The sequence below is a fragment of the Mauremys mutica genome, chromosome 20, assembly GCF_020497125.1.
Source record: "Mauremys mutica isolate MM-2020 ecotype Southern chromosome 20, ASM2049712v1, whole genome shotgun sequence".
In the NCBI taxonomy this organism is placed as follows: domain Eukaryota; kingdom Metazoa; phylum Chordata; order Testudines; family Geoemydidae; genus Mauremys; species Mauremys mutica.
Window position 1 is genome coordinate 1,935,029 of NC_059091.1, and position 26,542 is coordinate 1,961,570.

General features: G+C 65.6%; 1 protein-coding gene across 7 annotated transcripts in view; it reads left to right on the forward strand.

Annotated features, from left to right (window-relative positions):
- PRPF40B (pre-mRNA processing factor 40 homolog B) overlaps positions 1 to 24,333 on the forward strand; it is a 35,121-nt gene extending 10,788 nt beyond the window's left edge. For 2 of the 7 annotated variants that reach the window (XM_044995051.1, XM_044995050.1), the window contains exons 2-26: positions 2,484 to 2,627; positions 3,940 to 4,014; positions 4,468 to 4,495; positions 4,798 to 4,823; positions 5,313 to 5,390; positions 5,926 to 6,036; positions 6,292 to 6,412; positions 7,231 to 7,255; positions 7,752 to 7,916; positions 9,000 to 9,123; positions 9,378 to 9,442; positions 9,752 to 9,916; positions 10,792 to 10,900; positions 13,387 to 13,537; positions 14,999 to 15,132; positions 18,261 to 18,399; positions 19,861 to 19,952; positions 20,464 to 20,580; positions 20,663 to 20,800; positions 21,936 to 22,031; positions 22,439 to 22,519; positions 22,749 to 22,854; positions 22,956 to 23,017; positions 23,110 to 23,229; positions 23,851 to 24,333. In XM_044995051.1, coding sequence (XP_044850986.1) covers positions 2,484 to 2,627; positions 3,940 to 4,014; positions 4,468 to 4,495; positions 4,798 to 4,823; positions 5,313 to 5,390; positions 5,926 to 6,036; positions 6,292 to 6,412; positions 7,231 to 7,255; positions 7,752 to 7,916; positions 9,000 to 9,123; positions 9,378 to 9,442; positions 9,752 to 9,916; positions 10,792 to 10,900; positions 13,387 to 13,537; positions 14,999 to 15,132; positions 18,261 to 18,399; positions 19,861 to 19,952; positions 20,464 to 20,580; positions 20,663 to 20,800; positions 21,936 to 22,031; positions 22,439 to 22,519; positions 22,749 to 22,854; positions 22,956 to 23,017; positions 23,110 to 23,229; positions 23,851 to 23,943 — 2,565 coding nt within the window. In that variant the 3' untranslated portion in view covers positions 23,944 to 24,333. Of the gene's footprint in view, positions 1 to 843; positions 1,939 to 2,454; positions 2,628 to 3,939; positions 4,015 to 4,467; positions 4,496 to 4,797; positions 4,824 to 5,312; positions 5,391 to 5,925; positions 6,037 to 6,291; positions 6,413 to 7,230; positions 7,256 to 7,751; positions 7,917 to 8,999; positions 9,124 to 9,377; positions 9,443 to 9,751; positions 9,917 to 10,791; positions 10,901 to 13,386; positions 13,538 to 14,998; positions 15,133 to 18,260; positions 18,400 to 19,860; positions 19,953 to 20,463; positions 20,581 to 20,662; positions 20,801 to 21,935; positions 22,032 to 22,438; positions 22,520 to 22,748; positions 22,855 to 22,955; positions 23,018 to 23,109; positions 23,230 to 23,850 lie in introns of those variants that run through there. The other 5 variants (XM_044995048.1, XM_044995046.1, XM_044995047.1 and 2 more) reach the window with 5 other exon arrangements.
- The last annotated feature ends 2,209 nt before the right edge of the window (positions 24,334 to 26,542 follow it).

Sequence of the window (26,542 nt, forward strand, 5' to 3'; positions counted from 1 at the left end):
TCCCACCCCACGGGCCTCAGCCTGCCCTGGGGTCCCCCACCGGGCCCTGCCCCACAGGCCTCAGCCTGCCCTGGGGTCTCCCACCCCACTGGCCTCAGCCTGCCCTGGGATCCCCCACCCATGCCCAGAAGGAGCAGCCCATGAGGCAGCCCACAGCAGGTGGGTGAGCAGCCGTTTGTGGCCAAGGGGAGAGGGGTCACGTGACACCTGCCCAGTGAGAGCTCAGACACCCAACTCATTACACACAGGGTCCGTCAGCAGTTACGCGCCTGGATCATCCTCAGCCCAGGGAGCCACGGACCAGGCTCTGCGTTCTGCCGGGGAGCGCGGTGCTCTGAAAATAAAGTTTGAGCCATCCCCATACGCACCCTCTATCCATCCGTCCCCATAAGCACCCTCTATCCAACCATCCATCTATCTATCCATCCCCATACGCACCCACTATCCATCCATCCGTCCCCATAAGCACCCTCTATCCATCCATCCGTCCGTCCCCATACACACCCACTATCCATCCATCCGTCCCCATACACACCTTCTATCCATCCATCCCCATACGCAACATCTATCTATCCATCCATCCATCCGTCCCCATACGCACCCACTATCCATCCATCCGTCCCCATAAGCACCCTCTATCCATCCATCCATCCGTCCCCATACACACCCACTATCCATCCATCCGTCCCCATACGCACCCTCTATCCATCCATCCGTCCCCATACACACCCACTATCCATCCATCCGTTACCATACGCACCTATCCATCCATCCCCATACGCAACATCTATCTATCCATCCATCCATCCATCCGTCCCCATAAGCACCCTCTATCCATCCATCCCCATACGCACCCTCTATCCATCCATCCGTCCGTCCCCATAAGCACCCTCTATCCATCCATCCCCATACGCAACATCTATCTATCCATCCATCCATCCGTCCGTCCCCATACGCACCCTCTATCCATCCGTCCCCACACACACCCTCTATCCATCCATCCATCTATCCATCCGTCCCCATACACACCCGCTATCCATCCATCTGTCCCCATACTCGCCCGCTATCCATCCATCCGTCCCCATACGCACCCTCTATCCATCTGTCCGCATACGCACCCTCTATCCATTCATCGGTCCCCATACTTACCCGCTATCCATCCATCCGTCCCCATACGCACCTGCAATCCATCCATCCGTCCCCATACTCACCCGCTATCCATCCATCCGTCCCCATATGCACCCTCTATCCATCCATCTGTCCCCATACTCACCCGCAATCCATCCATCCGTCCCCATACTCACCCGCTATCCATCCATCCGTCCCCATATGCACCTTCTATCCATCCGTCCCCATATGCACCCTCTATCCATCCATCCATCCATCCCCATACATACCCTCTATCCATCTACCAATCCCCATACATACCCTCTGTCCATCCATCCATCCCCATACACTCTATCTATCCATCCCATACGCATCCTCTGTCCAACCATCTTTTCATTCCATATGCACCTTCTGTCTATCCATCCGTCCCCATACTCATCTTCTCTGTCTGTCTGTCCATTCATCCCCATATAGCGCCTCTGTCCATCCATCTCGGGGAAGATGCGGCTTCTCTTTAGTCTGTGCTTTGCTGTCCTTTGCTTCACTTCTTTTCCGGTGTCTCTTTTAATTAAAAAATAAGATACGATTTAGTGTCTGCACGAGGAGCCTCTATGTAAGATACTGCACAGCACTCCAGTGAGGGCTGGGCATGGAACCCAGGAGTCCTGACTGCCAGCCCCTTCTGCTCTCACCAAGAGACCATCCTTGCTTACCAGCTGTTTCCTGCCTTTCTTTTCTTGCTGTTGGCAGTCGGCTCCGGACTCCAGCAGCGGCCCCGCAGGGCAGCCGGCCCCATTTCCCACCGCCCCCCCGATGATGCCTCCACCCTTCGTAAGTTACCTGTACCCAGCACCGCTTACTGACCAAGCCAGCATGACCCAGCCGTCCCAGAGCGTGGCACAAAACGGGAGTTGCTGGCCTGGCTGTGTGGGATGACTGTGCAAAGTTCAGTACACTGGCTGTGTGAGTGCGCATGTGTATGTGTGTGTGTGTGCATGTGCATTTGTATGCTTATCTATGTGCGTGCATGTGTGTGCGTATGCTTGTCTATGTGCATGCATGTGTGCGTGTGCATGCACACACGTGTGTGCATATACGCACCCTCATTGCTCTCCGTTAGCTCAGACGGGGCAGTTTGTGCCGCATTTGCAGGCGAGGGGAGCTGCGGTGGTGCGAAGCCCCCATGTGGACGTGCTGCGGTGGTGACAAGGAGACACCCTGAGCGAGCTGCGCCAGTGGCTGGCGCCAGGCGTCTGCCCGAGTAGCTGCAGTGGTGGGGGAGTCCCTGGCTGGCCAGGGCCAGTCCCTTCAGTAGGGGGCTGCCCTGGGGCCGGGCTGAGCAGTAACATGCAGCCTGTGTCTCTTCTTGCTCCTAGATGCCTCCTCCTGGAATCCCCCCTCCCTTCCCCCCCATGGGACTCCCTCCTATCGGGCAGAGACCGCCAGCGATGCCCCCCATGCCCCCTGGCATGATGCCGCCTCTGCTCCCACCCATGGCAGGGCCCCCACCCATGGGACAGGTAAAGCCACTCCCTTTGTCTCTCTCTGTCTGAGTCCAGGGCTCCCCTCGAGCCTTCACTTGGGGTGGAATGTCAGTGCAGGACCATGGATCGCACGCCTGGGATCCATCGTCTGGGAAGCAGGGTCTGGGTGGTTGCGGTGCAGGGGGGATTGGGAGCCAGGACTCCTGGGTTCTATCCCAGCTCTGGGAGGGGAGTGGGGGCTGGTGGGGTAGAGCCGGGGAGGCTGGGAGCCAGGACTCCTGGGTTCTATCCCAGCTCTGGGAGGGGAGTGGGGGCTGGTGGGGTAGAGCCGGGGAGGCTGGGAGCCAGGACTCCTGGGTTCTATCCCAGCTCTGGGAGGGGAGTGGGGGCTGGTGGGTTAGAGCTGGGGGGCTGGGAGCCAGGACTCCTGGGTTCTATGCCAGCACTGGGAGGGGAGTGGGGGCTGGTGGGTTAGAGGCTGGGAGCCAGGACTCCTGGGTTCTATCCCAGCTCTGGGAGGAGAGTGGGGGCTGGTGGGTTAGAGCCGGGGAGGCTGGGAGCCAGGACTCCTGGGTTCTATCCCAGCTCTGGGAGGGGAGTGGGGGCTGGTGGGTTAGAGCCGGGGAGGCTGGGAGCCAGGACTCCTGGGTTCTATCCCAGCTCTGGGAGGGGAGTGGGGGCTGGTGGGGTAGAGCTGGGGAGGCTGGGAGCCAGGACTCCTGGGTTCTATCCCAGCTCTGGGAGGGGAGTGGGGGCTGGTGGGTTAGAGCTGGGGGGCTGGGAGCCAGGACTCCTGGGTTCTATGCCAGCTCTGGGAGGGGAGTGGGGGCTGGTGGGTTAGAGCTGGGGGGCTGGGAGCCAGGACTCCTGGGTTCTATGCCAGCTCTGGGAGGGGAGTGGGGGCTGGTGGGTTAGAGCTGGGGGGCTGGGAGCCAGGACTCCTGGGTTCTATGCCAGCACTGGTCTCATGGGCCTGCGGCTGCAGGTCAGTCCCTTTCCCAGGCTGAAAGAAGTGGGGGAAGCGGCTGAGTAGCATAACGGGGGAGGGGGCTTGGCTCTGGCAAGGGCTGGCTGGGCCAGAGCTCTCTGCAGCCAAAAGTTTTCTGTTAAACCTCGATGACAAAGATGTTGGGAAAAGCCCCACGTGGACGTAGGTTCTGTGGCCTCATCCCCTGTGACCCTCTGGCCCCGATCCTGTGATCGGAGCCACGCTGCCGGTGTTCCATAGACGTGGGTGGGGATCACGGCGGGGTTCTGAGCCGGAGGCTCCGGCTGTTTCCCTGGCTCCATTGGCCCTGTGCCTGCTGGCTGACGTGCCAGGCTGCCATGCCACCTTTCTGTCCCCTAGATGCCACCCATGGTGCCTCCCATGATGCCAGGGATGCTGATGCCAGGGGTGCCAGCTGGTCCTGTTCCTGGTGTGGTGAGCATCCCTGTAACCTCCCCTTTGTCCAGCCAACCATTCCCAGGCTCTCCAGACAGGCCTGGCGGCAGGGGCTGCCCGGGCTGACTTGGGGGTGGAACGTGGAGGGGTCTCCATGCCCTTATCCTGCCCCTCTCCATGGGGACCCCACTGCCCAATCCCTGTTTCCAGAGCAGAGCTCAGCATTAAAATGAGGTGCCACCCTGGGGTGAGGGCGGGGCGCCAGGACTCCTGGGTTCCTTTTCCAGTTCTGCTCCTGACTTGCTCGCTGCAGCATTGGAACAGTCAGGGGCTGGCCTCGTGCCTCAGTTTCCCCCTCGCAGACGGCTCTGGCTCTGAGCTCCCATGGGCATTTGTAGAGGGATTCAGGGGGCCCTGGGCGGGGGAGTCTGGTGACGGGTCGGGTCCGAGCCGCAGTCCCCGCGGCTCACGGCCCCGTTTCTCTTTTGGCAGGCGGCTCCTGGGACAGACCCAATTGGCGGTGAGTCCCAGGGTCCATCGCAGCGGGGTGGTCCATAGGGGAGCTGACGAGAGGGGGGCTGGTCCATCCTAGCAGGGGAGCGGGGAGCTGTCTGGAGTTTCTGCCGCCCCTGGCGGCTTAGGGAGGAGGGTGAAACATTGCTGCATCCCAGGGGAGCACCTGGGAGTCATGCCCAATCCTGAGGGGGGCCCAGTCCTGTGCATGATGCTGGGTGTCTAGCCCTGCCAGTCTCTCTTGGGGATCTGTAACCCCCACCTGACAGCCCTCGAGCATCCCAGTAACATACGGCTCTTGTTTTCCAGCTGCTCCGGCCCAGCCAGCACCCACAGTGAGTAGCCTCCTCCAAATCAATGCTCAGCAACGCTGCCGCACAGGCTCCCCCCATCCCTAAGGAGCGTTCATCCCAGCCTCTTAACCCCCATGAATAGCAGGGGCTGCGGGTCGGGATTGAGGGGCACTGGCAGAGCTGGCGGGGGCAGGGCTGGGCTGGCAGGGGGCTGTGGGTCAGGATTGAGGGGCACTGGCAGAGCTGGGGTGGTGCTCAGGGCTGGGGTGGCAGGGGCTGCGGTCGGGTTGAGGGGCACTGGCAGAGCTGGGGGGGGCAGGGCTGGGGTAGCAGGGGCTGCGGGTCGGGTTAAGGGGCACTGGCAGAGCTGGGGGGGCAGGGCTGGGCTGGCAGGGGGCTGTGGGTCAGGATTGAGGGGCACTGGCAGAGCTGGGGGGGCAGGGCTGGGGTAGCAGGGGCTGCGGGTCGGGATTGAGGGGCACCAGCAGAGCTCAGAAGAGGAGTTGATTCTTGTCACTCTTGTGCCCACAGCTCCTGAATCCCATGGTGGCCCCCGTCCAGCAGAGCCTGATGAGCAGCGGCTCCCCCGTGCAGGACGCCCCCTGCAAGGTAGCGTGTCCTGTCCCTTCTCCGTGGCTCTGGGCGAGGGTGGCTGGCAGTGACGCAGCCCTCATAGGTGGTGTGTGTGTCAGGAGTAGCAGAAGCGCCCTACCAGTGGGGGGCCCTGGCGCCCCGCCCCCCGTTCCGGTGCCTCTGGTGTGTGTGATCCCAGTTTAATTCCCGGGGAGGACCTGGGGACAACGGCCAGGAAAAGCCAAACGTCTGCCAAGGGCCCAATCCTGCGCCCAGGGGGCACCGCTCCCCCCTGAGCACCATGGGGAGGTCATGGCACGTTGCCACCTGCCCCTTACTCCAGTGGGGTGAGTTACTGACCCGACTGGCGTCGTCTGGAGTTTTGCCGCTGTGTTGCGGTGGGAGCAGGATCAGGCCCATTGCTGTACAGGGAGGAGGCCGGGGCAGGGGCCCTGGTGGGCTGCATGGCCCTGGGGGGCAGGGGCCCTGCTGAGCTGTGTGGCAGCTGGGGGTAGGACGTGGGGGGGGCTGGTTGGACCTTCCTGACCCTTTTCTTGCTTGTGGTGCCCAGAAGCCTCCGTGGAGTGAGCACAGGGCCCCGGATGGGCGCGTTTACTACTACAACTGCAGCTCCAAGCAGTCCACCTGGGAGAAGCCAGACGAGCTGAAGTCCAAAGCAGAGGCGAGTTCCTTCAGAGCCCTTCACCCAGCACTGAGATGCAGCCACCTCTGGGGCGGGGCGCAGCAGCTGGAAATGTGCGTGTGTGGCCAGGAGTAGATTAGGGAGGCAGAATATAACATGAGGATTTAGACCTCAGCTCTTGTGAGCTACTGGCCTGCTCCCCAGGACTCCTGCCTCCATTCTCAGCCCTGGTATTGTCAGTGCCCTCCCCATAGCCCTCCCCTGGCTCATGGTGCCCTGCTCTCTCCCTCACAGCTGCTGCTCTCCCGGTGTCCCTGGAGGGAGTACAAGTCGGACACAGGCAAGTCCTACTACTACAACTCCCAGAGCAAGGAGTCGCGCTGGACCAAGCCCCGGGACCTGGACGAGCTGGAGGGTAAAGGGGGCGGGAGCCCAGGGAGCTGGGGAGCAGGACAACCACACCCTTGGGAGCATAGGCAGCCTCCCCCGTGCCCCAGGCTGATGCTCCTGTCTGGGCTGCAGGGTAACCCCCCCCCTCCCATGGGCCGGGCTGGGGGTGCAGCCAGTGCCCCCGGGTCTCTGTGCCCCAGCCTGTGAGTGGTCCCAGACCCCCCAGGGATCACCCCTGCCATGAGGGCAGGCCTCCAAGCCTGGCTTCCGGGCTCCAGCCCTCCTGCCTCTCCCCTGAGCTCTGCCCAGGAGTCCCACCGCACTAGACTCCTGCTCCGAGATCTCAGGGAGCCGCTGCCCCCCCAGCAGTCTGTTCAGAACAGGGGGTTGTTAGCCAGCAGGCACAGCCCCCTGTCCTGGGCGCGGCCCGGGGAGGCAGAGGAGAAGCCAGAGTTGAGGCTGGCCAGTGCTGGGCTCCACCAGCCGGCTGCTGTGGCTCTGCCATTCTCAGTCTGCTCCTGTCTCTTGGTCCCAGCGCTTAGCCCAGCCTCCAGCACCTCTCAGGCCCTCGTCCTGCTGAGCCCTCGCGGCCCTGCCCGACTCCCGGCATTAGGCTCAGCCCCGGGGGCTCCGGTGCCAGGCCAGATCCTGTGTCGAAGCGGGTCAGTTGCAGCCAGTCCTTAGCTGGCCAGTCGCACCAGCCACGTGCCCAAGGCCCCCTGCTTGAGCCCTTTGCACCCGCCGGGCACAGAGGCAGAACTCCTCGCAGTGACACGTCCCCACGTTGGCCATGGGGCGCCGGGCCCCGAGTAACGGCCGGGCTCTTTGTTTCCCTCCTTGCAGCGCTCATCGAGGAGGAGGCGGCTGGGTGAGTGGCTGGCGTCTGCCCCCGGGGCTTGGACCCGTTAGCTCTGACCCAGGGCGGTAAGAGTAGGGCGCCGGCGCCCCCGGGGGGCCAGAGGGGGGCAGAGCCCTCAGGAGCGGGGCCCCCCGGGGGCCGGGGGGGTGTGCTCAGGACCAGGGCCCCCGGGGGGCCAGAGGGGGGCAGAGCCCTCAGGAGCGGGGCCCCCCGGGGGCCGGGGGGGTGTGCTCAGGACCAGGGCCCCCTGGGGGCCAGAGGGGGGGTGCCCACCGGAAGGCCATGGGTTTCGAGGACAGGTACCTCCCTCGCTGGCGTTACGTGGGGAGGGCAGAGCAGAGCCCACCCCCCCGGCATGGGGCCTACAGGGGCCACTCTGCCCCTCATGGGGGGTGGGCCCCACTGAGCCCGGGAGACTAGCCCTCAGGACTCTGCGTGGGCCCCTCTGTCCCCCTCCCCTCTATGTCTCACTAGACCCAGGCTCCGGCCTTCTCTGCTCTTCCAGGAAGCTGCAGGAGACGCCATCAGCCGCCTCGAGCCCCAGCCTGTCCTCGGCCGCCACCACGGACACAGAGACTGCGGGTGGGGAGGAGCAGGAGCCGCCTGCGCTGGGGAGCGCTGCCCAACGCCCGGAGGAAGCAGCCCTGCAGCAGGAGGAAGTGACCAGCAGGTGACGGCGACCTGGGCTGGGGAGCTGTGAGCAGGGACCCCCTGCCCCATGTATTGGGGGCGTTTGCTCTCCTCGGACGCTACGCCCGGGGGCCAGTTAGCACCAGCATCTGTGGCCAGGGCCACCTGGACGGCCGGCGCACCCAGCTCGCACAGGATACCCCGGGCAGGAGCTGGGCCCCATGGTGCCAGGCCCTGCTCCAGAGAGTGGAACAGAGACAACAAACACCGGCCCGGAGAGAGAATTCCAGCTGAGTGCACCCCCGCCGGGGAGCGACGGGGCCCCCCGGGATCCCCCCCGCCGGAGAGCGACGGGGCCCCCCGCCCTGCCCCCGGGATCCCCCTCGTCAGGGAGCGACGGGGCCCTTCCCCCACCCTTCCCCCCGGATCCCCCTCGTCAGGGAGCAACAGGGCCCCCCGGGATCCCCCCGCCGGGGAGCAACGGGGCCCTTCCCCCGGGATCCCCCCGCCGGGGAGCGACGGGGCCCCCCGCCCTGCCCCCGGGATCCCCCCGCCGGGGAGCGACGGGGCCCCCTGGGATCCCCCCCGCCGGAGAGCGACGGGGCCCCCCACCCTTCCCCCGGGATTCCCCCCTGTCAGGGAGCGACGGGGCCCCCCGCCCTGCCCCCGGGATCCCCCCCGCCGGGGAGCGACGGGGCCTCCCGCCCTTCCCCCGGGATCCCCCTGCCGGGGAGCGACGGAGCCCTTCCCCCGGGATTCCCCCTGCCGGGGAGCGACGGGGCCCCCCGCCCTGCCCCCGGGATCCCCCTGCCGGGGAGCGACGGGGCCCTTCCCCCGGGATTCCCCCTGCCGGGGAGCGACGGAGCCCCCCGCCCTGCCCCCGGGATCCCCCTGCCGGGGAGCGACGGGGCCCCCCGCCCTTCCCCCGGGATCCTCCCTGCTGGGGAGTGACGGGGCCCTTCCCCCGGGATCCCCCCCGCCGGGGAGTGAGTGTTGCTGAGCCAAGCGGGACGCCCCCCTCCAGCCCAGCCTGTGCCCCTCCCCTGCTTCTCCTGCAGCTCCCTGGGGTGCAGCCCCCAGCGTTTCATGCCATGACCCCGGTGTGTTTGTGTTCCCGGCGCAGTGGTGACCCTGGCCGGCAGGAGGAGGAGGAGGAGGAGGAGGGGGGGGCCGGGGAGAGGTGCACCTGCAGCTGGAGCACCAAGGATGAGGCCAAGCTGGCCTTTAAGGAGCTGCTGAAGGACAAGGTACGGAGGAGGGAGGCAGGGCTGGGGACTGGCCAAGGCGGGGGGCCTGTTTGTGGGGGGCTGGGGCTGGCCAGGGTGGGGGGCTGGCTGTGGGACTGGGGCTGGCCAGGGCGGGGGGCCTGTTTGTGGGGGGCTGGGGCTGGCCAGGGCGGGGGGCCTGTTTGTGGGGGGCTGGGGCTGGCCAGGGCGGGGGGCCTGTTTGTGGGGGGCTGGGGCTGGCACGGTCCCAGCTGAGTCCCAGCCTTTGGTGTCAGGGCGTCCCCTCCAACACGTCGTGGGAGCTGGCCATGAAGATGATCGTGGACGATCCGCGGTACAGGTAGGGACCAGCCCCACCGCCGGCACTGGCCCCCTTCCATGTTGGCTGGTTGCCGGCGTGCAGCCCCCTGCAGGGAGTACCTGGGAGTACCCCCCCTTCCCCCCCCGCAGCCAGTGCTCCTGCCCCGCTCCCCACAGCACCTCCTGGCAGAGGCTGGGACTGGAGTACCCGGGACCCCCCCCTCCAGCCAGCGCCCACTGCTGAGAGAGGCCGGGACTGGAGTACCCGGGAGCCCCCTCCAGGCAGCGCCCCCATTCTGCCCTCGACGCTGGCCTCTAACCCAGCCCAGCCCGTCTGGTCTGTGCCCAGTGCCCTGCCCAAGCTGAGCGAGAAGAAGCAGGCCTTCAATGCCTACAAGGCCCAGCGGGAGAAGGAGGAGAAGGAGGAGGCTCGGCTGAGGGCCAAGGAGGCCAAGGAGGAGCTGCAGCGGTTCCTGGAGCAGCACGAGCGGATGAGCTCCATCACCCGCTACAGGTGTGGGCGGGCGCCATGGGGGAGAGGGGCCAGGCAGGGGCTGGGAGGCCGTGTGGGGAGAGCAGCCAGGCAGGGTGTCGCATCCTGCCTGTTGAGGGGGACCCCCGGGGTTATGGGACCTGGCCTTGGGGTGCCGGATGGAGGGTCCCAGAGCAGGTGGAAGGTTAGGAGAGCACACACACAGCTAACATCATTCAGGATCCAGCCAACCCCTGTGCGCCTCCCCTCCCCAACCCAGAGAAAGAACCCAGGAGTCCTGGCTCCCAGCCCCCCTGCTCTAACCCACCAGCCCCCACTCCCCTCCCAGCACCGGGGAGAGAACCCAGGAGTCCTGGTGCCACTTGCTTTAGCCACAGACCAGCCTTCCCTGGCAGTCGAGATGTGCGAGTCCGTTGTGGGCTGTTCTGCAGGGTCTGTGGCCAGCCCGCGGGTGGGGAGGGAGGAAGTGGGGCTGAGAGCAGGTTCCGGGGTCCCCAGTTAGACGGCATGGGGGAGGTGAGTGTCACTGGCCAGGTGGGGCCCAGCAGGGCTGAGCTGTCTCCAGGGAGGCTGTGCCGGAAATGACCGAGAGAAGCCCTCCCTGGGGCATCTCCCCCGCCCAGAGGGGCCGTTTCACAAGCAGCTGGAGGAGCCCCTGCAAACGTCAGAAATCGCCGACTGCGTCAGTCCCTCCAGGCGTCTCCTTCGCCTCTGCCCCTGAGCCCGCAGGAGCCGGGCTGCCCCCTGCCCGGTCAGTATACCCGCCTGCTGGCTGCGCTCTGGCTCTGTCCCCGTCCCCATGGGGAGAAGTGTCTCGCTGCGTGTCCTCGCTGGGCCCGGGTGCGCAGTGAGGAGCCTGGCCCAGTAACTGCCCGCCCCGGCCGTTCCCTTCCCAGGAAAGCTGAGCAGATGTTTGGGGAGCAGGAGGTTTGGGCTGTGGTCCCCGAGCGCGACCGCAAGGAGATCTACGACGACGTGCTGTTCTTCCTGGCCAAGAAGGAGAAGGTAACGGCGGGTCCCAGCTGTGGCGCAGGGCAGTGACGGGCCAGCGTGACCCCGCCCAGTGTCCTTGCAGAGCGCTCGGCTGTCACGCTCCAGAACGGTGACGGGCCATTATGACCCCACCTGGTGCCCGTGTGGAGCGCTTGGCTGTCACGCTCCAGAACGATGTCAGTGCAGAGCGCTCGGCTGTCACAATCCAGAACAGTGTCAGGGCCGGTGTGAACCTGCCCGGTGTCCGTGTGGAGTACTTGGCTGTCACAATCCAGAACGATGTCAGTGCAGAGCGCTCGGCTGTCACAATCCAGAACAGTGTCAGGGCCGGTGTGAACCTGCCCGGTGTCCGTGTGAACCTGCCCGGTGTCCGTGTGGAGTACTTGGCTGTCACAATCCAGAACGATGTCAGTGCAGAGCGCTCGGCTGTCACAATCCAGAACAGTGTCAGGGCCGGTGTGAACCTGCCCGGTGTCCGTGTGGAGTACTTGGCTGTCACAATCCAGAACGGTGTCAGTGCGGAGCGCTCGGCTGTCACAATCCAGAATGGTGACGGACTGATGTGACCCTGCCTGGCATCAGCACGGAGCCCAGCTGTCCCATAACGGTGTCAGGGTCGATGTGACCCCACCCGCTGTCAGCACGGTGCGCTTGGCCGTCACGCTCCAGAATGGTGTCAGGGCCCGTGTGACCCCTGCCTGGCGTTGGCACGGAGCCCAGGCTGTCCCATAACGGTGTCAGGACCTGTGTGACCCCGTCTGGCATCGGCACGGAGCCCAGGCTGTCCCATAACAGTGTCAGGACCTGTGTGACCCCGTCTGGCGTTGGCACGGAGCCCAGGCTGTCCCATAACGGTGTCAGGGCCTGTGTGACCCCGTCTGGCATCGGCACGGAGCCCAGGCTGTCCCATAACGGTGTCAGGGCCTGTGTGACCCCGTCTGGCATCGGCACGGAGCCCAGGCTGTCCCATAACGGTGTCAGGGCCTGTGTGACCCCGTCTGGCATCGGCACGGAGCCCAGGCTGTCCCATAACGGTGTCAGGGCCTGTGTGACCCCGTCTGGCATCGGCACGGAGCCCAGGCTGTCCCATAACGGTGTCAGGGCCTCTGTGACCCCGTCTGGCATCGGCACGGAGCCCAGGCTGTCCCATAACGGTGTCAGGGCCTCTGTGACCCCGCCAGACATTGGTGCGGCGTGCCCGGCCATCACGCTCCATCCTGATTAAAAACAAATGCTGCACAAAACCCACGTGGCACATACTGATTGGCGTCTAAACTGGCTTGCGGCTCGATCCCAGGGCACCAGTGTAAATGGAATCCTCATCATTCCCGCCACGGGGCCCAGGGCTTTGCAGTGGCTTTGTCAGCGATCTGGGAGAGTGTATAAAATCTGTACAGGAAACGTTCGCTGCTGACAGCTGAGTGGGCAGAGCAGGGCATAGTGATTCAACTGAGTAATCGGCTGCATCGTAAACTGGGCACGTCCAGTGGTTTAACACAGCCAAAGGTCACATCTCTAGGAGCTGGGAGGGTAGGTCACGCTGGTAGGACGGGGCCCTGTCTCCTGGCAAGCTGCCTCCCAAAGGGGCTGAGTCCATGTGGGCAGCAGCTGACAGGAGTGTGCAGTGCTGTGGCTCGGAGGGCGAAGCGATGGGTGGACGTCTGAGCAAGAAGACTAAGGGAGGTGGTGTCACCTCTGCATGCAGCACTGGTGAGACTGGCTACCGTGTCTGCATGTGGTGTCCGTACTTCCCAGCGGGAGCTGACAAACGGGGAAGGGTTCAGAGAAGAGTCACAAGATGAGACGTGGAAAAGCTGCCTGACAGCGAGGGAGTAAAGACCCTCAGCTTAGTGTATCCCGGAGAAGGCTAAGCAGTGACCTGGTCACAGCAGGAACGTACGTGGGGAGCTGTCTGAGAGCTCCGGGCTCCTACGAAGGCAGAACAAGACCCAGGGGCTGGGGCAGACTGGAAATATGGCACAATTTGGGGGGAATTAACCATTGAATGGCTCACCCAGGCATGGGGGGTGTCACTCGGGAGTCTGTAAATGGGATGTGGCTCAGCCCCTGGCTCTGGGCTGGAGGAGGGGTCCTAGGGCGTGATTCTCCGGCCTGGCTTATGCAGCTGGCCAGTGTTTCTCAGTCTTTTCAGGTCGGGAACCCCTTATTCAAAGTCAAAATGTCCCCCACCCCCTTACATTTCCTATGGAGTCAGAGTAACCGGTTCAGGGGGAGCATTGCCTGCTGGGGGAGGGGGCCATGGCCGCCGGTGCTATCAGCTTGCACCGCAGTAGTGGCTGCTCCGGGGGAGGCTGTGTGGGGTCGTAGCAGCGGGGGGGAAGTGGGGGGCCGTGGCAGCGGGAGGCGTGTGGGGCCGTGGCAGCAGGCAGGAGGCGTGTGGGGCCGTGGCAGCAAGCGGGGAGCCAGGGGGGCGCCATGTGTCCTGGGCTGGGTCCCTGTGGCGGGGGCATCTGACGCGGCCCGTCTCCTCCGCGCAGGAACACGCCAAGCAGCTGCGCAAGCGGAACATCCAGGCGCTGAAGAACATCCTGGACAGCATGAGCAACGTCAGCTTCCAGACCACCTGGTCCGAGGCCCAGCAGTACCTGATGGACAACCCCACCTTCGCCGAGGACCAGGACCTGCAGAGTGAGGGCAGCCCTGCGCCTCCCCCCACCCTAAGATAAATGGTACAGGCCAGCCATTGCCCCCCCCCCCCGCTGCCCCCACCCTAAGATAAATGGTACAGGCCAGCCATTGCTTCCCCCCTGCCGCCCCTAAGATAAATGGTACAAGCCAGCCATTGCCCCCCCCCCCCACCTCTACCCTAAGATAAATGGTACAGGCCAATCATGCCCACCTTGCCTCAAGATAAATGGTACAGGCTAGATATTGCCCCCCACAGCACAAGATAAATGGTACAGGCCAGCCATGCCCACCCTGCCCCCACCCTAAGATAAATGGTACAGGCCAATCATGCCTACCTTGCCTCAAGATAAATGGTACAGGCCAGATATTGCCCCCCCACAGCACAAGATCAATGGTACAGGCCAGCCACTCCCCTGCCCCATAAATAGTACAGGCCAGCCACACCCTTTCTCCCAGAAAGGTGCCATCTGGTTGCACCCATCTCCCTAGTCTCAGGCCCCTTCCAACAGATGTGCTCCAAGGACCCCGCCCCCGTCTCTCCAAGATGGTACATTCCAAGGGGATTGAGAGTCAGGACTTCTGCACCCCAGTGTTTAATCACTACACGGTCTGCCCCCCTCCCAGCAATACGGATAGAACCCAGGAGTCCTGGTGCCCAGCCTCCCCCGCCCCCTGCTCTAACCCACCAGACCCCACGGCCCACCCAGATCTGGGGCAGACCCAGGTATCCTAGATCTCTCCTGCTCTACCTCATGGGACCCCCTGCCCTTCTAGGGGCAGGGGTGGAACATAGGAGTCCTGGATCCCAGCCCCCCCTGCTGTAACCCACCAGACCTCACGGCCCACCCAGACCTGGGGTAGAACCCAGGGGTCTTGGCCGCCAGACCTGCCAGTTGTAACTCACTGGGCCTCTCCTGTTCTAGGGCCAGGGGTAGAACCTGGCGTTTAGCCCCGCTGGCCCTAACCCAGTGAACCTCCCTCCCCTCCCCGAGCCAGGGCTAGAACCAGAGGCCTTGCTCCCCTCTGCCCCTGCTCTGTAACCATGGGGCATCCCTCTAGACGAGGGGCAAAGCGTTGTTATTGTATCCCACCGGCTCTGCTCCCTGGTCCCAGGGGCGGCTCCAGGCCCCAGCACACCAAGCGCGTGCTTGGGGCGGCATGCCGCGGGGGGCGCTCTGCCGGTCGCCGGGAGAGCGGCAGGCGGCTCCGGTGGACCTCCCGCAGGCGTGCCTGCGGAGGGTCCGCGGCTTCAGTGGAGCATCCGCAGGCACGCCTGCGGGAGGTCCACCGGAGCCGCGGGACCGGCGACCGGCAGAGCACCCCCTGCGGCGTGCCGCCGTGCTTGGGGCGGCAAAATGGCTGGAGCCGCCCCTGCCTGGTCCCATGCTCCCCCAGCTCCTTCCTGCCCTACCCCGCCCAGTGCCATCTCTCCCCGCTCATCCCCCCCCGTGCCTCCTGCAGACATGGACAAGGAGGATGCACTGATCTGCTTCGAGGAGCACATCCGCACGCTGGAGAAGGAGGAGGAGGAGGAGAAGGAAAAGACAAGGCTGCGTGAGAGGCGCCAGCAGCGGAAGAACAGAGAGGCCTTCCAGGTATCCATGCCCTGGGGTCTGGAAGAGGTGGTGATGCCCTAGCAGAGGGTGACGGCTCTGGGTCTGGGCTCGGCGGAGCAGGGCGGCCTGTAGGTCTAGCTGGAGGCTGCCTGCCCCTTTGGGGGGCATCGAGGACTTGGGAGAAGCAAGGGTGGCCGGGATGGGGTCAGGGTGCTGGGCTGGGAGGAGGGTGTATCTGGAGGGAGCTCGGTGTCTGGTCACTATTAGCCGTAACCCTTTCATGCCCAGTGCAGGGTGGTCATTGCACATCAGCAGGGTTTAAAGAGCTCAGTCACTGGATTGCCTCCTCCTGTAGTTGTTCCAGCAGTTCTGGTTTGGGCAGCTTCTCCCCTTGCTGTCCTCCTCCCCCCTGGCTCTGGCTGCGATGGCCACGGTCAGGTGCCTGGGCAGGACGGCAGAATGTGACTGTTCTGCGCTGCAGGACGCCTGGGTTCTATTCCTGACTCCGCGCCAGGCTGGGGGGTGGGTCGCTCAGGGCTCAGTTCTGCAGCTTGGAAGTCAGAGGGAGTTTGGGATTGTGGCTGCAGCCGGAGGCAGATCAGTCCCTGTCACGGAGTGTGGGGGGGTCAAGGCCCTGCACCCCCCACTTCCTGCGATTCACCGGGACTCTCAGTCGGCCAGTAACACAGAAGGGTTATTAGACGACAGGACACAGTCCCAAGCAGGGCTTGTAGGTACAACCAGGACCCCTCAGCCGGGTCCCTTGGGGGGGGGGGCAGGGAGCTTAGCCCCAGCCTTGGGGTTCCTGCCTCTTCCCAGCCAGCTCCAAACTGAAAACCCTCCAGCTGACCCCCCACCCCCCTTTCTCTCCCTTTGTCCGGCAAAGGTGTCACCTGGCCCCACCCCCCTCCTGGCTCAGGTTACAGGCTCAGGTACCCCCTGCTCTCCCCTCCCCCATGCAGACAGTCCCAGGTCAATCCACCCCGCTCCCTACTGCGTCAGAGTCCCCTTCCCTCCCTGTGCCCGAGTGAGCAATGGCCAGGGCCGGCTTTACGCCGATTCCCCCGATCCCCCAGAATCGGGCCCCGCGCCTAAGGGGGCCCCGCTCCTGGGGTCTTCAGCGGCATTTCGGCAGCGGGGGGTCCACTCTGGGGGTCTTTGGTGGCATTTCGGTGGCAGAGGGTCCTTCGGTGCCGCGGAAGACCCGGAGTGGACCCCGTGCCGCCGAAGCCCCCGGACCGCCACCGAGTATCCCAGTCAGGCCCCACAGGTCATAAAGCCGGCCCTGCCCGGGGCACTGAGAGAAGGTGACGTGAACATCCCTGCACAGGTCTAAGGGGCCCTTAGCTCTCATTCCCCAGGCGGCTGCCAGGGGCGCCCTGCAGCTCGCAGAGCACCTGGCCGCCTGCATGCTGGCAGCAGGGGGCCCCTGCCTCTGCTCCTAGGGAGGGGCTCCGGGAGCTTTGTAGCCCAGACCCTTCTGCCCTGTACGTACAACGCAGGCCACCCTAGCTGCGTGGCTCAGGGCAGTGGAAAATGCCCACCCCGAGAGCCGTAGTTAGGCCGACAGACCCCCAGGGCAGGCAGCGCTAGGCCAGCTGGAGAACTCGTCCCTCGTCCTAGTTACTGGGTCTTGAGGGCGCAGATTTACTGCGGCGCCAGCCCCCTCTGCAGCAAGCGTCTGCACAATGGGCCCGGCTGCAGCGCTTGGAGCCCGCACGGCGCCTCGCCCAAGCAGGACTAGAACCCAGGTCTCCTGAGTTCCAGCCTTCCTCTCGACTCCTGTCCTCATTTGCCACATCCCTGCTGCCTGCAGATAACCATCCGCCAGCAGCCCCTGCCAAGGGCAGCTGAACCCCCCTTCGGGCAGAGCTGGAGAGCGTCTGGGAGGATCCAGCTGTTACCCCAGCCTGGGCGCTTGGACCTGCTATCCAGGGAGTGGCCAGCAGGGGGCAGCAGCTACCTAAGACTTTTTCCTAAGGCAAAGCCAACCAGCATGTCACCAGCTGATGCCGCAGTTTGCTCTGTGTTTGGGGCACGATCACATGTGGCGGCGAGGCCGGGCCGGGCCCCGATGCTCGTTCTCTTTCCATGGCGGCACAGATGGGCCGTGGCCCGACTCCCCCTTTCTGTGGCTCTGCAGATGGGCCGTGGCCCAGGCTTCTCTCTCGCCGTGACCCAGGGTGCTCTCTGTTTTTATTATAATTGGAGATATACCAATCTCCTAGAGCTGGAAGGGACCTCGAAAGGTTATCGAGTCCAGCCCCTGCCTTCACTAGCAGGACCAAGTACTGATTTTGCCCCAGATCCCTAAGTGGCCCCCTCAAGGATTGAACTCACAACGCTGGGTTTAGCAGGCCAGTGCTCAAACCACTGAGCTATCCCTCCCCCCTCTCCGTGGCCCAGGGCTCTCTCTCCCTCCGTGGCCCAGCTCTCTCTCCACAGAGAGAATTGGAATTGGAAAAGGTTCAGAAAAGAGCAACAAAAATGATGAGGGGGATGGAACGGCTGCTGTATGAGGAGAGATTAATAAGACTGGGACTTTTCAGCTTGGAAAAGAGACGACTAAGGGGGGATATGATTGAGGTCTATAAAATCATGGCTGGTGTGGAGAAAGTGAATAAGGACGTGATATTTACTCCTCCTCATAACACAAGAACTAGGGGTCACCAAATGAAATTACTAGGCAGCAGGTTTAAAACAAACAGAAGGAAGTATTTCTTCACACAATGCACAGTCAACCTGTGGAACTCCCTGCCAGAGGATGTTGTGAAGGCCAAGACTATAACAGGGTTCAGAAAAGAACTAGATAAGTCCATGGAGGATCGATCCCTCAATGGCTACTGGCCAGGCTGGGCAGGGATGGTGTCCCTGGCCTCTGTTTGCCAGAAGCTGGGACTGGGCGACGGGGCTGGATCACTTGACAATTCTGTTCATTCCCTCTGGGGCCCCTGGCAGTGGCCGCTGTCCGAAGACAGGACGCCGGCCTAGGTGGTCCCAGTGGGCTGGGCTGATGTTCTGTTTCACAGTGCAGAGGGGTCGTGTGATCCGTGCCGCTCCCCCTGCTGTTTGGAGGGGCCGCGGGGGGCGGGGCTCTGCTGTCCCCTGGGGCGCAGGTGTCTTCGGGGGAGGGGCTGATCTCCAAGTTCTCTCTCGCTCTATCGTAGAATAACAGGCTGCTTCTTGCCCAGGCCTTTCTGGATGAGCTGCACGACAAGGGGCAGCTGCACTCCATGTCCACCTGGATGGAGCTCTACCCCTCGCTCAGCGCCGACGCCCGCTTTGCCAACATGCTGGGCCAGCCCGGTAAGGAGCGGCGTAGCCGCGGGGGGCGCGGGACCATGGGGGAGAGCCCCTGGGGGGCCTGTTAAAGGGCCAGCCGTGGCTGCGGCAGGAGCCCTAAAGAGGTGGAACTCCTGCTCCTGGGTAGAGCCGGGGGGCCCAGTGGGGTGGGTCCCTGGGGATGGGTATCGTCGCCCCCCCCATTACAGCTGGGAAAGTGCAGAGAGGAGAAGGGACTCGTCCGAGGGGGCAGAGGCTGTGATGCTGAAGCAGAGCTGAGGGGGCTGAGCACCGGGCGTCCCTGGGTTCCAATCCCCGCCCTGGCTGGGTCCCCATCCTGCACCTCCCCACTGGGGCCTAGTGAGCTGCCGCTCGCCTCCCAGGCCTCATTTGACAGTGTTCAGTGAGGCTGCATCAAGTGCTTGGTGAGGGGACTGGAGAATAGACTAGTGGTTAGAGCAGGGGGCTGGGAGCCAGGACTCGGGGGTTCTGCGCCCTGCTCTGGGAGGGGAGTCGTGGCTAGTGGTTAGGACTGGGAGCCAGGACTCCCGGGTTCTGTGCCCTGCTCTGGGAAAGGAGTGGGGGCTGGTGGTTAGAGCAGGGGGGGCTGGGAGGGGAGTCATGGCTAGTGGTTAGAGCGGGGGGCTGGGAGCCAGGACTTGGGGGTTCTGTGCCCTGCTCTGGGAGGGGAGTCGTGGCTAGTGGTTAGAGCAGAGGGCTGGGAGCCAGGACCCCCGGGATCTGTGCCCTGCTCTGGGAGGGGAGTCATGTCTAGTGGTTAGACCAGAGGGCTGGGAGCCAGGACTCCTGGGTTCTCTCCTGGGTTCTCTCCCGGCTCCGGGAGGGGAGGGCGGGCTGGTGGTTAGAGCAGGGAGGGCTGGGAGCCAGGACTCCTGGGTTCTCTCCCCAGCTCCAGGAGGGGAGTTGTGTCTAGTGGTTAGAGCAGAGGGCTGGGAGCCAGGACTCCCAGGTTCTGTGCCCTGCTCTGGGAGGGGAGTGGGTGTCAGGACTCCTGGGTTCTCTCCCGGCTCAGGGAGGGGAGGGGGCGCTGGGTGGTTAGAGCGGGGGGCTGGGAGCCAGGACTCCTGGGTTCTCTCCCCAGCTCTGGGAGGGGAGTCGTGTCTAGTGGTTAGAGCAGGGGGGCTGGGAGGGGAGTCATCTCTAGTGGTTAGAGCAGCGGGCTGGGAGCCAGGACCCCTGGGTTCTATGCCCTGCTCTGGGAGGGGAGTCGTGTCTAGTGGTTAGAGCAGGGGCTGGGAGGGGAGTCGTGTCTAGTGGTTAGAGCAGGGGGCTGGGAGCCAGGAGCCCGGGGTTCTGTTGCTCACTCGTGCTGTGACTGCCCTGTGCAGTACCTGCCTGCCTGAGGCGGGGTATTAATTAAGGAGCATAGTGCGCTGGGGGCTTCTCTGGAGCCCAGCAGCCCCCCCGTCCTGGTGCCACACTGGGTGTCCTGGCAGGGCCTGTAACGCCGCCCCCTCTGCTCAGGCTCCACCCCCCTGGACTTGTTTAAATTCTACGTGGAGGATCTCAAGGCTCGTTTCCATGACGAGAAGAAGATCATCAAGGACATCTTAAAGGTGAGGGCATGCAGCTGCCTCTGCCCGTGGGGTTTGGGGTCCTGTCTGACCAGCTTCCCCAGCCCCCGGTTGTCCTGCTGTGTGGAGAGGGCCTTGGAATGGCACGGCCCCTCTGCCCGGCCTCGCGTGCCCAGCCTGCCAGGGTCCTGTTCTCTCCGCAGGTGGACTTCACCTTGCGGATGAAGTGTGAAGCCAGCGCCCCAAGCCATAGGCTAATCCGGGCCGGAGTCCAGCTCCGCTCATTTCACTCTGCCGCTCGAAAACTCCCGTGCTTTGCGCTGGATGTGGGCCTGTTCTTTGCATCCCATCCTAAACAGCTGCTATGCCCCACCCCAGAGATGGCTGCATTTCAGGGCTAGGGAGAAGCGAACTCTCTTTATGTACCACACTGTATGTGCAGGGGGATGGGGACTCCCCCATGACCTCCTGCCCTTGCCCAGTTCTGGGCACAGCCGCTGCTGGGCCTGGGGGACGGGATGGGACGCGGGTGACCCTGCCTCTGTCCTGGCAGGATCGCGGCTTCAGCGTGGAGGTGAACACGACCTTCGAGGACTTCGCTCACGTGATCAGCTTTGACAAGAGGGCAGCCACGCTGGACGCAGGCAACATCAAGCTCACTTTTAACAGCGTAGGTGGGGCGGGGCGGGATGGGGCCGAGCTGGGCCTGGCCCCCACCCCATGGCGTTAACCCCTCGGTGCCTGCCCCACAGCTGCTGGAGAAGGCTGAGGCGCGGGAGCGGGAGCGGGAGAAGGAGGAAGTGCGCAAGCTACGCCGCCGGGAAGCAGCCTTCAAGAGCATGCTGAGGCAGGCGGCCCCAGCCCTGGAGCCCGGCTCTTCCTGGGACGAGGTATCAGGGGAACCCGCTCCCCTGCGGCGCCCGGCCCCTGGGCAACATCACCCCGGCGTCGCTCCCTGGCCCCAGCCCCTCTCCACCCTCACCCCGGCGTCGCTCCCTGGCCCCAGCCCCTCTCCACCCTCACCCCGGCGTCGCTCCCTGGCCCCAGCCCCTCTCCACCCTCACCCCGGCGTCGCTCCCTGGCCCCAGCCCCTCTCCACCCTCACCCCGGCATCGCTCGCCAGGCCGGGCCCCTCACCCCGGCGTCCCTCCCTGGCCCCAGCCCCTCTCCACCCTCACCCCGGCGTCGCTCCCTGGCCCCAGCCCCTCTCCACCCTCACCCCGGCGTCGCTCCCTGGCCCCAGCCCCTCTCCACCCTCACCCCGGCGTCGCTCGCCAGGCCGGGCCCCTCACCCCGGCGTCGCTCGCCAGGCCGGGCCCCTCACCCCGGCGTCGCTCGCCAGGCCGGGCCCCTCACCCCGGTGTCACTCGCCAGGCCGGGCCCCTCACCCCGGCGTCACTCCCTGGCCCCAGCCCCTCTCCACCCTCACCCCGGCGTCGCTCGCCAGGCCGGGCCCCTCACCCCCGCATCGCTCGCCAGGCCGGGCCCCTCACCCCGACGTCGCTCCCTGGCCCCAGCCCCTCTCCACCCTCACCCCGGCGTCGCTCGCCAGGCTGAGCCCCTCACCCCGGCGTCGCTCGCCAGGCCGGGCCCCTCACCCCGGCGTCGCTCGCCAGGCCGGGCCCCTCATCCCGGCGTCGCTCGCCAGGCCGGGCCCCTCACCCCGGCGTCGCTCCCTGGCCCCAGCCCCTCTCCACCCTCACCCCGGCGTCGCTCGCCAGGCCGGGCCCCTCACCCCGGGGTCACTCCCTGGACCCAGCCCCTCTCCACCCTCACCCCGGCGTCGCTCGCCAGGCCGGGCCCCTCACCCCGGTGTCACTCGCCAGGCCGGGCCCCTCACCCCGGCGTCACTCCCAGCCCCTCCCCACCCTCACCCTGGGCGGGGGGGCTGGCCGTGCCGTGGGGCGGGGGGTGGCCGTGCAGTGGGCGGGGGGGCTGGCCGTGCCGTGGGGCAGGGGCTGGCCGTGCCGTGTGCTTTGCCGCACGGGAGGCTCCGGGCTGTCCCCCAGCTCCCTGTCTCTGCAGGTGCGGGAGCGCTTCGTCAGTGACCTGGCCTTCGAGCAGATCACGCTGGAGTCGGAACGGATCCGGCTCTTCAGGGAGTTCCTCCAGGTGCTGGAGGTGAGGAGGGGGCAGGGCCTGGCCCCAGCCGGGTGGGGGGACGACAGGGCCGTGCTCTGGGTGGCAAGAGGGTCCGGGGCTCTGTGTGGAGGGGGCAGGGTTGTGCCCCGGGGGGGGCTCTGGGGCTCTGTGTGGAGGGGGCAGTGCTGTGCCCCGGGGGGGGCTCTGGGGCTCTGCGTGGAGGGGGCAGGGTTGTGCCCCGGGGGGGGCTCTGGGGCTCTGTGTGGAGGGGGCAGGGCTGTGCCCCGGGGGTGTGTGTGGGGGTTCTGGGCTCTGCGTGGAGGGGGCAGGGCTGTGCCCCAAGGTGGGGGTGAGGGGAGGCTCTGGGTCCCATGTGGAGGGGATGGCAGCTCTTGTCTCCTTCCCACCTCGCTGTGCCTTGACGGGCTGTGGCTCTGTGCCCCCAGAACGAGTGCCAGCACTACCACGCCAAGGCCAAGAAACACGCCAAGAGAGGCAGGAAGCACCACCGGAAGCGCTCGCAGTCGGTGAGGGCCGGGGCCGGGGGGCCGGGCGGCTGGACCAGGGCGAGGGCCTGGGCCTGTGCGCCGGGCTCACCCAGAGCCAGGCCTGCGGGCGGGGGCCGGAGCTGGGCCTGCAGCCCGGATGCCCACTGGTGCTGGCGGACGGGGGCGGGGAGAGCAGGGGCCCAAAGTCAGGTGCTGTGGCGAGGGGGCCAGCCTGGGCCGTGTTAACCCCCCCTCCTCCCCTCCCCAGCAGGGCTCAGAGTCGGAGCTGGAGGCCCAGCACCAGCGGGCCCAGAAGAGGCGGAAGCGGAATCCCTCGGAGTCCGGCTCGGAGCTCTCCTCCTCGCCCGGCTCAGGTGGGTGCCGGGGCTGCCCGGGCAGGTGGGCGGGGGGGGGGGAGAGACTGGGCCCCTTGGTGCAGAGCCTGGCGCCCGCCTGACACCCCCTCTGCCCGCAGATCTCAGCTCCCGCAAGGCCAGGAAGCAGAAGAAGAAAAGCAAGAAGAAGAGGCACAAATCGGTGAGTGCAGCGGGGGAGGGGACGGTGCCAAGCCTGGGGCGGGGAGGGCGCTGGTGGAATCCCCCCCCTGAGCTCCAGCCACTGTGTTACAGAACAGCCCCCAGAGCGAGGGCGAGCGAGGGCCAGAGAGGGGCAGGAAGGGGAAGGAGAAGGAGCCGGAGCGGGCGGAGGGGCGACGGCGCTCCCCCCAGCGCAGCCTCAAGAGGGAGAAGGTAAGTGGGGGGCAGGGGAGGTGGCAGTCCTGGCTTTGGGCGGCAAGAAGGGGGCAGGACAGGGGTGGGGGTAGGAGGGGCTAGAGGCAGGTGTGGCCCAGGATGGCAGCAGTGGGGCAGGCAGGGGGGTCGGACGCTGGCTGTGGCGCAGGTTGCAGGGCAGGCAATGGGGCAGGACACCGGCTGTGGGGCAGGCGGGGGGGCGGGACGCCGGCAGTGGGGCAGGCAGCGGGGTCGGACGCTGGCTGTGGCGCAGGTTGCAGGGCAGGCAATGGGGCAGGACACCGGCTGTGGGGCAGGCGGGGGGGCAGGACGCCGGCAGTGGGGCAGGCAGGGGGGTCGGACGCTGGCTGTGGCGCAGGTTGCAGGGCAGGCAATGGGGCAGGACACCGGCTGTGGGGCAGGCGGGGGGGCGGGACGCTGGCTGTGGGGCAGGCGGGGGGGCGGGACGCCGGCAGTGGGGCAGGCAGCGGGGTCGGACGCTGGCTGTGGCGCAGGTTGCAGGGCAGGCAATGGGGCAGGACACCGGCTGTGGGGCAGGCAGGGGGGCGGGACGCCGGCAGGGGGCAGGCAGGGAGCGGGCAGGCTGCCCCCCTGATCTCTCTCCCCGCCCCCACACAGAGCGTCTGGGACACGTCGGACAGCGAGCCGAGCGAGGGCGAGCTGGAGAAGCGGCGTCGGACGCTGCTGCAGCAGCTGGACGACGATCAGTAGCCAGGTCTGCGGGACTGTCGCTGAGCTGGGCAGAGGCTCCGGACAGCTCGGTGCGGGCGGGGGGCTGCTGCTCTGCCCCAGGACTGGGGGCGCCTAAGAGAGCAGAGAAGGGGCCCCGCTCCACCCAGGACTCCTTCCCCCCGTCCCTGCACCCGAGGACCCGTCGCCCCCGGGGCTGTGACCACCTCTGCTTGGCCGGCCCCTCGGCGCTCAGAGGACCGGCCCCAGGACAGCGGCGCCTGGGCTGCAGAGGGCGAATGCGGCTCTCACAGGCGGTTCTGTGGCTGCGCCGAGGATCGTGGGTGCCTGGGGCGCCCTGCGGGGTTGGCTGCGGGGGCGTGTGCTGCTGAGTAGCCGGGACCCTCGGCCTGCTCATACTCTGGGAATTAAAGGGGTTTTTAAATAATAATATTTATAAATGTGGCCTGGCGGCTGCCGTCTCATGGTACATTGCACGTGTCCAGCCCCCGAGGAGCTGACCGGGGGTGGGCTCTGTCATGTGACAGGGAATGGGCTGCACCCCCCCCAGGCCTCTGCTGAGCGCAGGCCCCATCACCCTTGGCCCAGTGCAAGGAGCTGAGCCCCTGGCGGCAGCATGTGGTCCAAGCCTGGGGGTGTTCGGGGCCAGAGCCCCTTGGGGTGGGGGGCTGACACGGAGCCTCCCCTGGCAGAGCGCAGCTGGCAGGCTTGGCCTGTTGGTGCTGGGGTGGGCACGCAGGTGCCTGCTCAACGCCAGGCCGTTGGGAGCCCCAAGGAGCTGGGAAATGGGGCCCCCACTGGGAGATCAAACCTCCCCCTGAGAAGAGGCAGGAGGCCGGCTCTGGTGGTCTCCAGCCCTGGGGCTTGTGCCGGCCCCACGTGGGGCCGTAGCGCACGGAGTATAGAAAACCCCAAACACTCCCTTGCTCTCGCCCCAAACCGGGAGGGGAGCTCGGCTGCACCAGAGACAAATGCCCTCCCAGGTGGCCTTGGCTGCACCCGCGGGTGCGCAGGGCTCGGCTCACGGGGTGAGTCACAGCTCGGCCTTGGGCCCCACCTGTGCACTGGGGGGACCAACCTGCCCCACTTCCATCCTGGCTGGTTTCACCCATGAGTGTGTGGGAGCCGGGCCAGTCCTGGCGGCTGGCAGGGAGGGCTCTAGCTGCCCCTGACGTGCTGCGAGGGGAGGGGAGGGTGCTGGGTAAGCTTCCCCAGCATCAGTGCAGGCCGAGCACATCTCAGTGGACCCCTCATAGGCCCCAAGGCTGGGGCCAGGCTCAGCCCGGCTTTCCCAGGCCGCGGCTGGGTGGATCCGTGGGCTCGCCCGGCATTAGGAATGGTGCACAGCAGGCTGCATACAACAGTCAGTATATTTCACATGTACAAAAAGTCACACCTAGCTACAGAGCGCTGCTGGCGCGGCAAGGCTGTACCCAGTGGGGCGGGCAGCGGCCCCGCTCCAGCCACCGCCTGGGCCTTGGTCCCTTTCGTTCCAATAGTGTTCGTGCAGCCCCGGGCGCTGGGGCAGGAGCTCAAGGCCCAGGGCTGCGAGTGAGACAGGAAGTGTGTGGGGTAAAGTGCTGGTCTGCTCTGAAAAATACCCGGGCCCAGGGTGGGAAAGTGTGTGTGTGTGGGGGGCTAATTCCCAGCGCAGCTCCCTGACGGGGTTCGGGGCAGCCTCCCATGCTGCCGGCCACAGACGAGGACGAGCATGTGGATTAGGAGCTCTTCCAGGCAGGGCACGGCTGCTGGGGGGGCAGGGTGAGGGCTGAGGCCTTGTGCCACGACTGTGACAGGGGGGTGAGCGTCTTTGGTTTAGTGGCTGCCACAGCACGTGTCCTCCAAGGCCCACGGGCGTTGCTGCCGGGGGGCTGACATGCCCCCCCCCGCACGCTGGAGCTGAAACGGGTTTGCAGATTCTTTCACAGCCCGAGTGCTCAAGGGATTTTGTTTGGTTCAGGGGGCTGGACCAGGGCCCACTGGGGCACTTCACTGATGTGTCCCACCAAAGTGCAAGGAGCCCTGCAGCAAGCTGCCTGCCTTGCACTGGCTGTGGGCCGGGGGGGGTCAGTTCCCCCAAGAGACTCTCCTGGGGGTGGGCGGTGTCAGGGCAGAGCAGAGAGGCACCAGGCATGGCAGACCCCAGCGAGCTGGCGCGGAGCAGAACGAACGAGAAGGGTGAGTACAGCCGTTGCTTTGCCAAGGAGACGGGCGCAAAGGCCCTGTGCGGGGCGCGGCAGTGCCCACTGCACTTAGTATTTGGTCTGGCTTTTTCCCTACAGACGAGCCCAGCCCTGTTTGTCAGGGCAGGCCCTGGCTGAGAATGGGGGCAGGGCCCACCGAGGCCCCAGCCCACCTTTAAGGACTGGCCTTGAGGCGCTACCGACTGGCGCGGCAAGGAGGAGGCATCACGGCTCGATGCCGGGGAGGCAGGGTTGGGAGAACATCCCTGGAGCCGGGGAGGCTCAGGCCCTAGCTTGGATGGTGTTACTCCGGCCTCAGGGGTGAGGTTAATTCAGGTCCAAATTGCAGTGGAAGCTGGTACCCAACTCCCTGCAGCATCCTGGCCGCCACCCTAGCTGGGCCCCATCTGCCCCAGAGAGGGGCTCTCCTGCTGGGC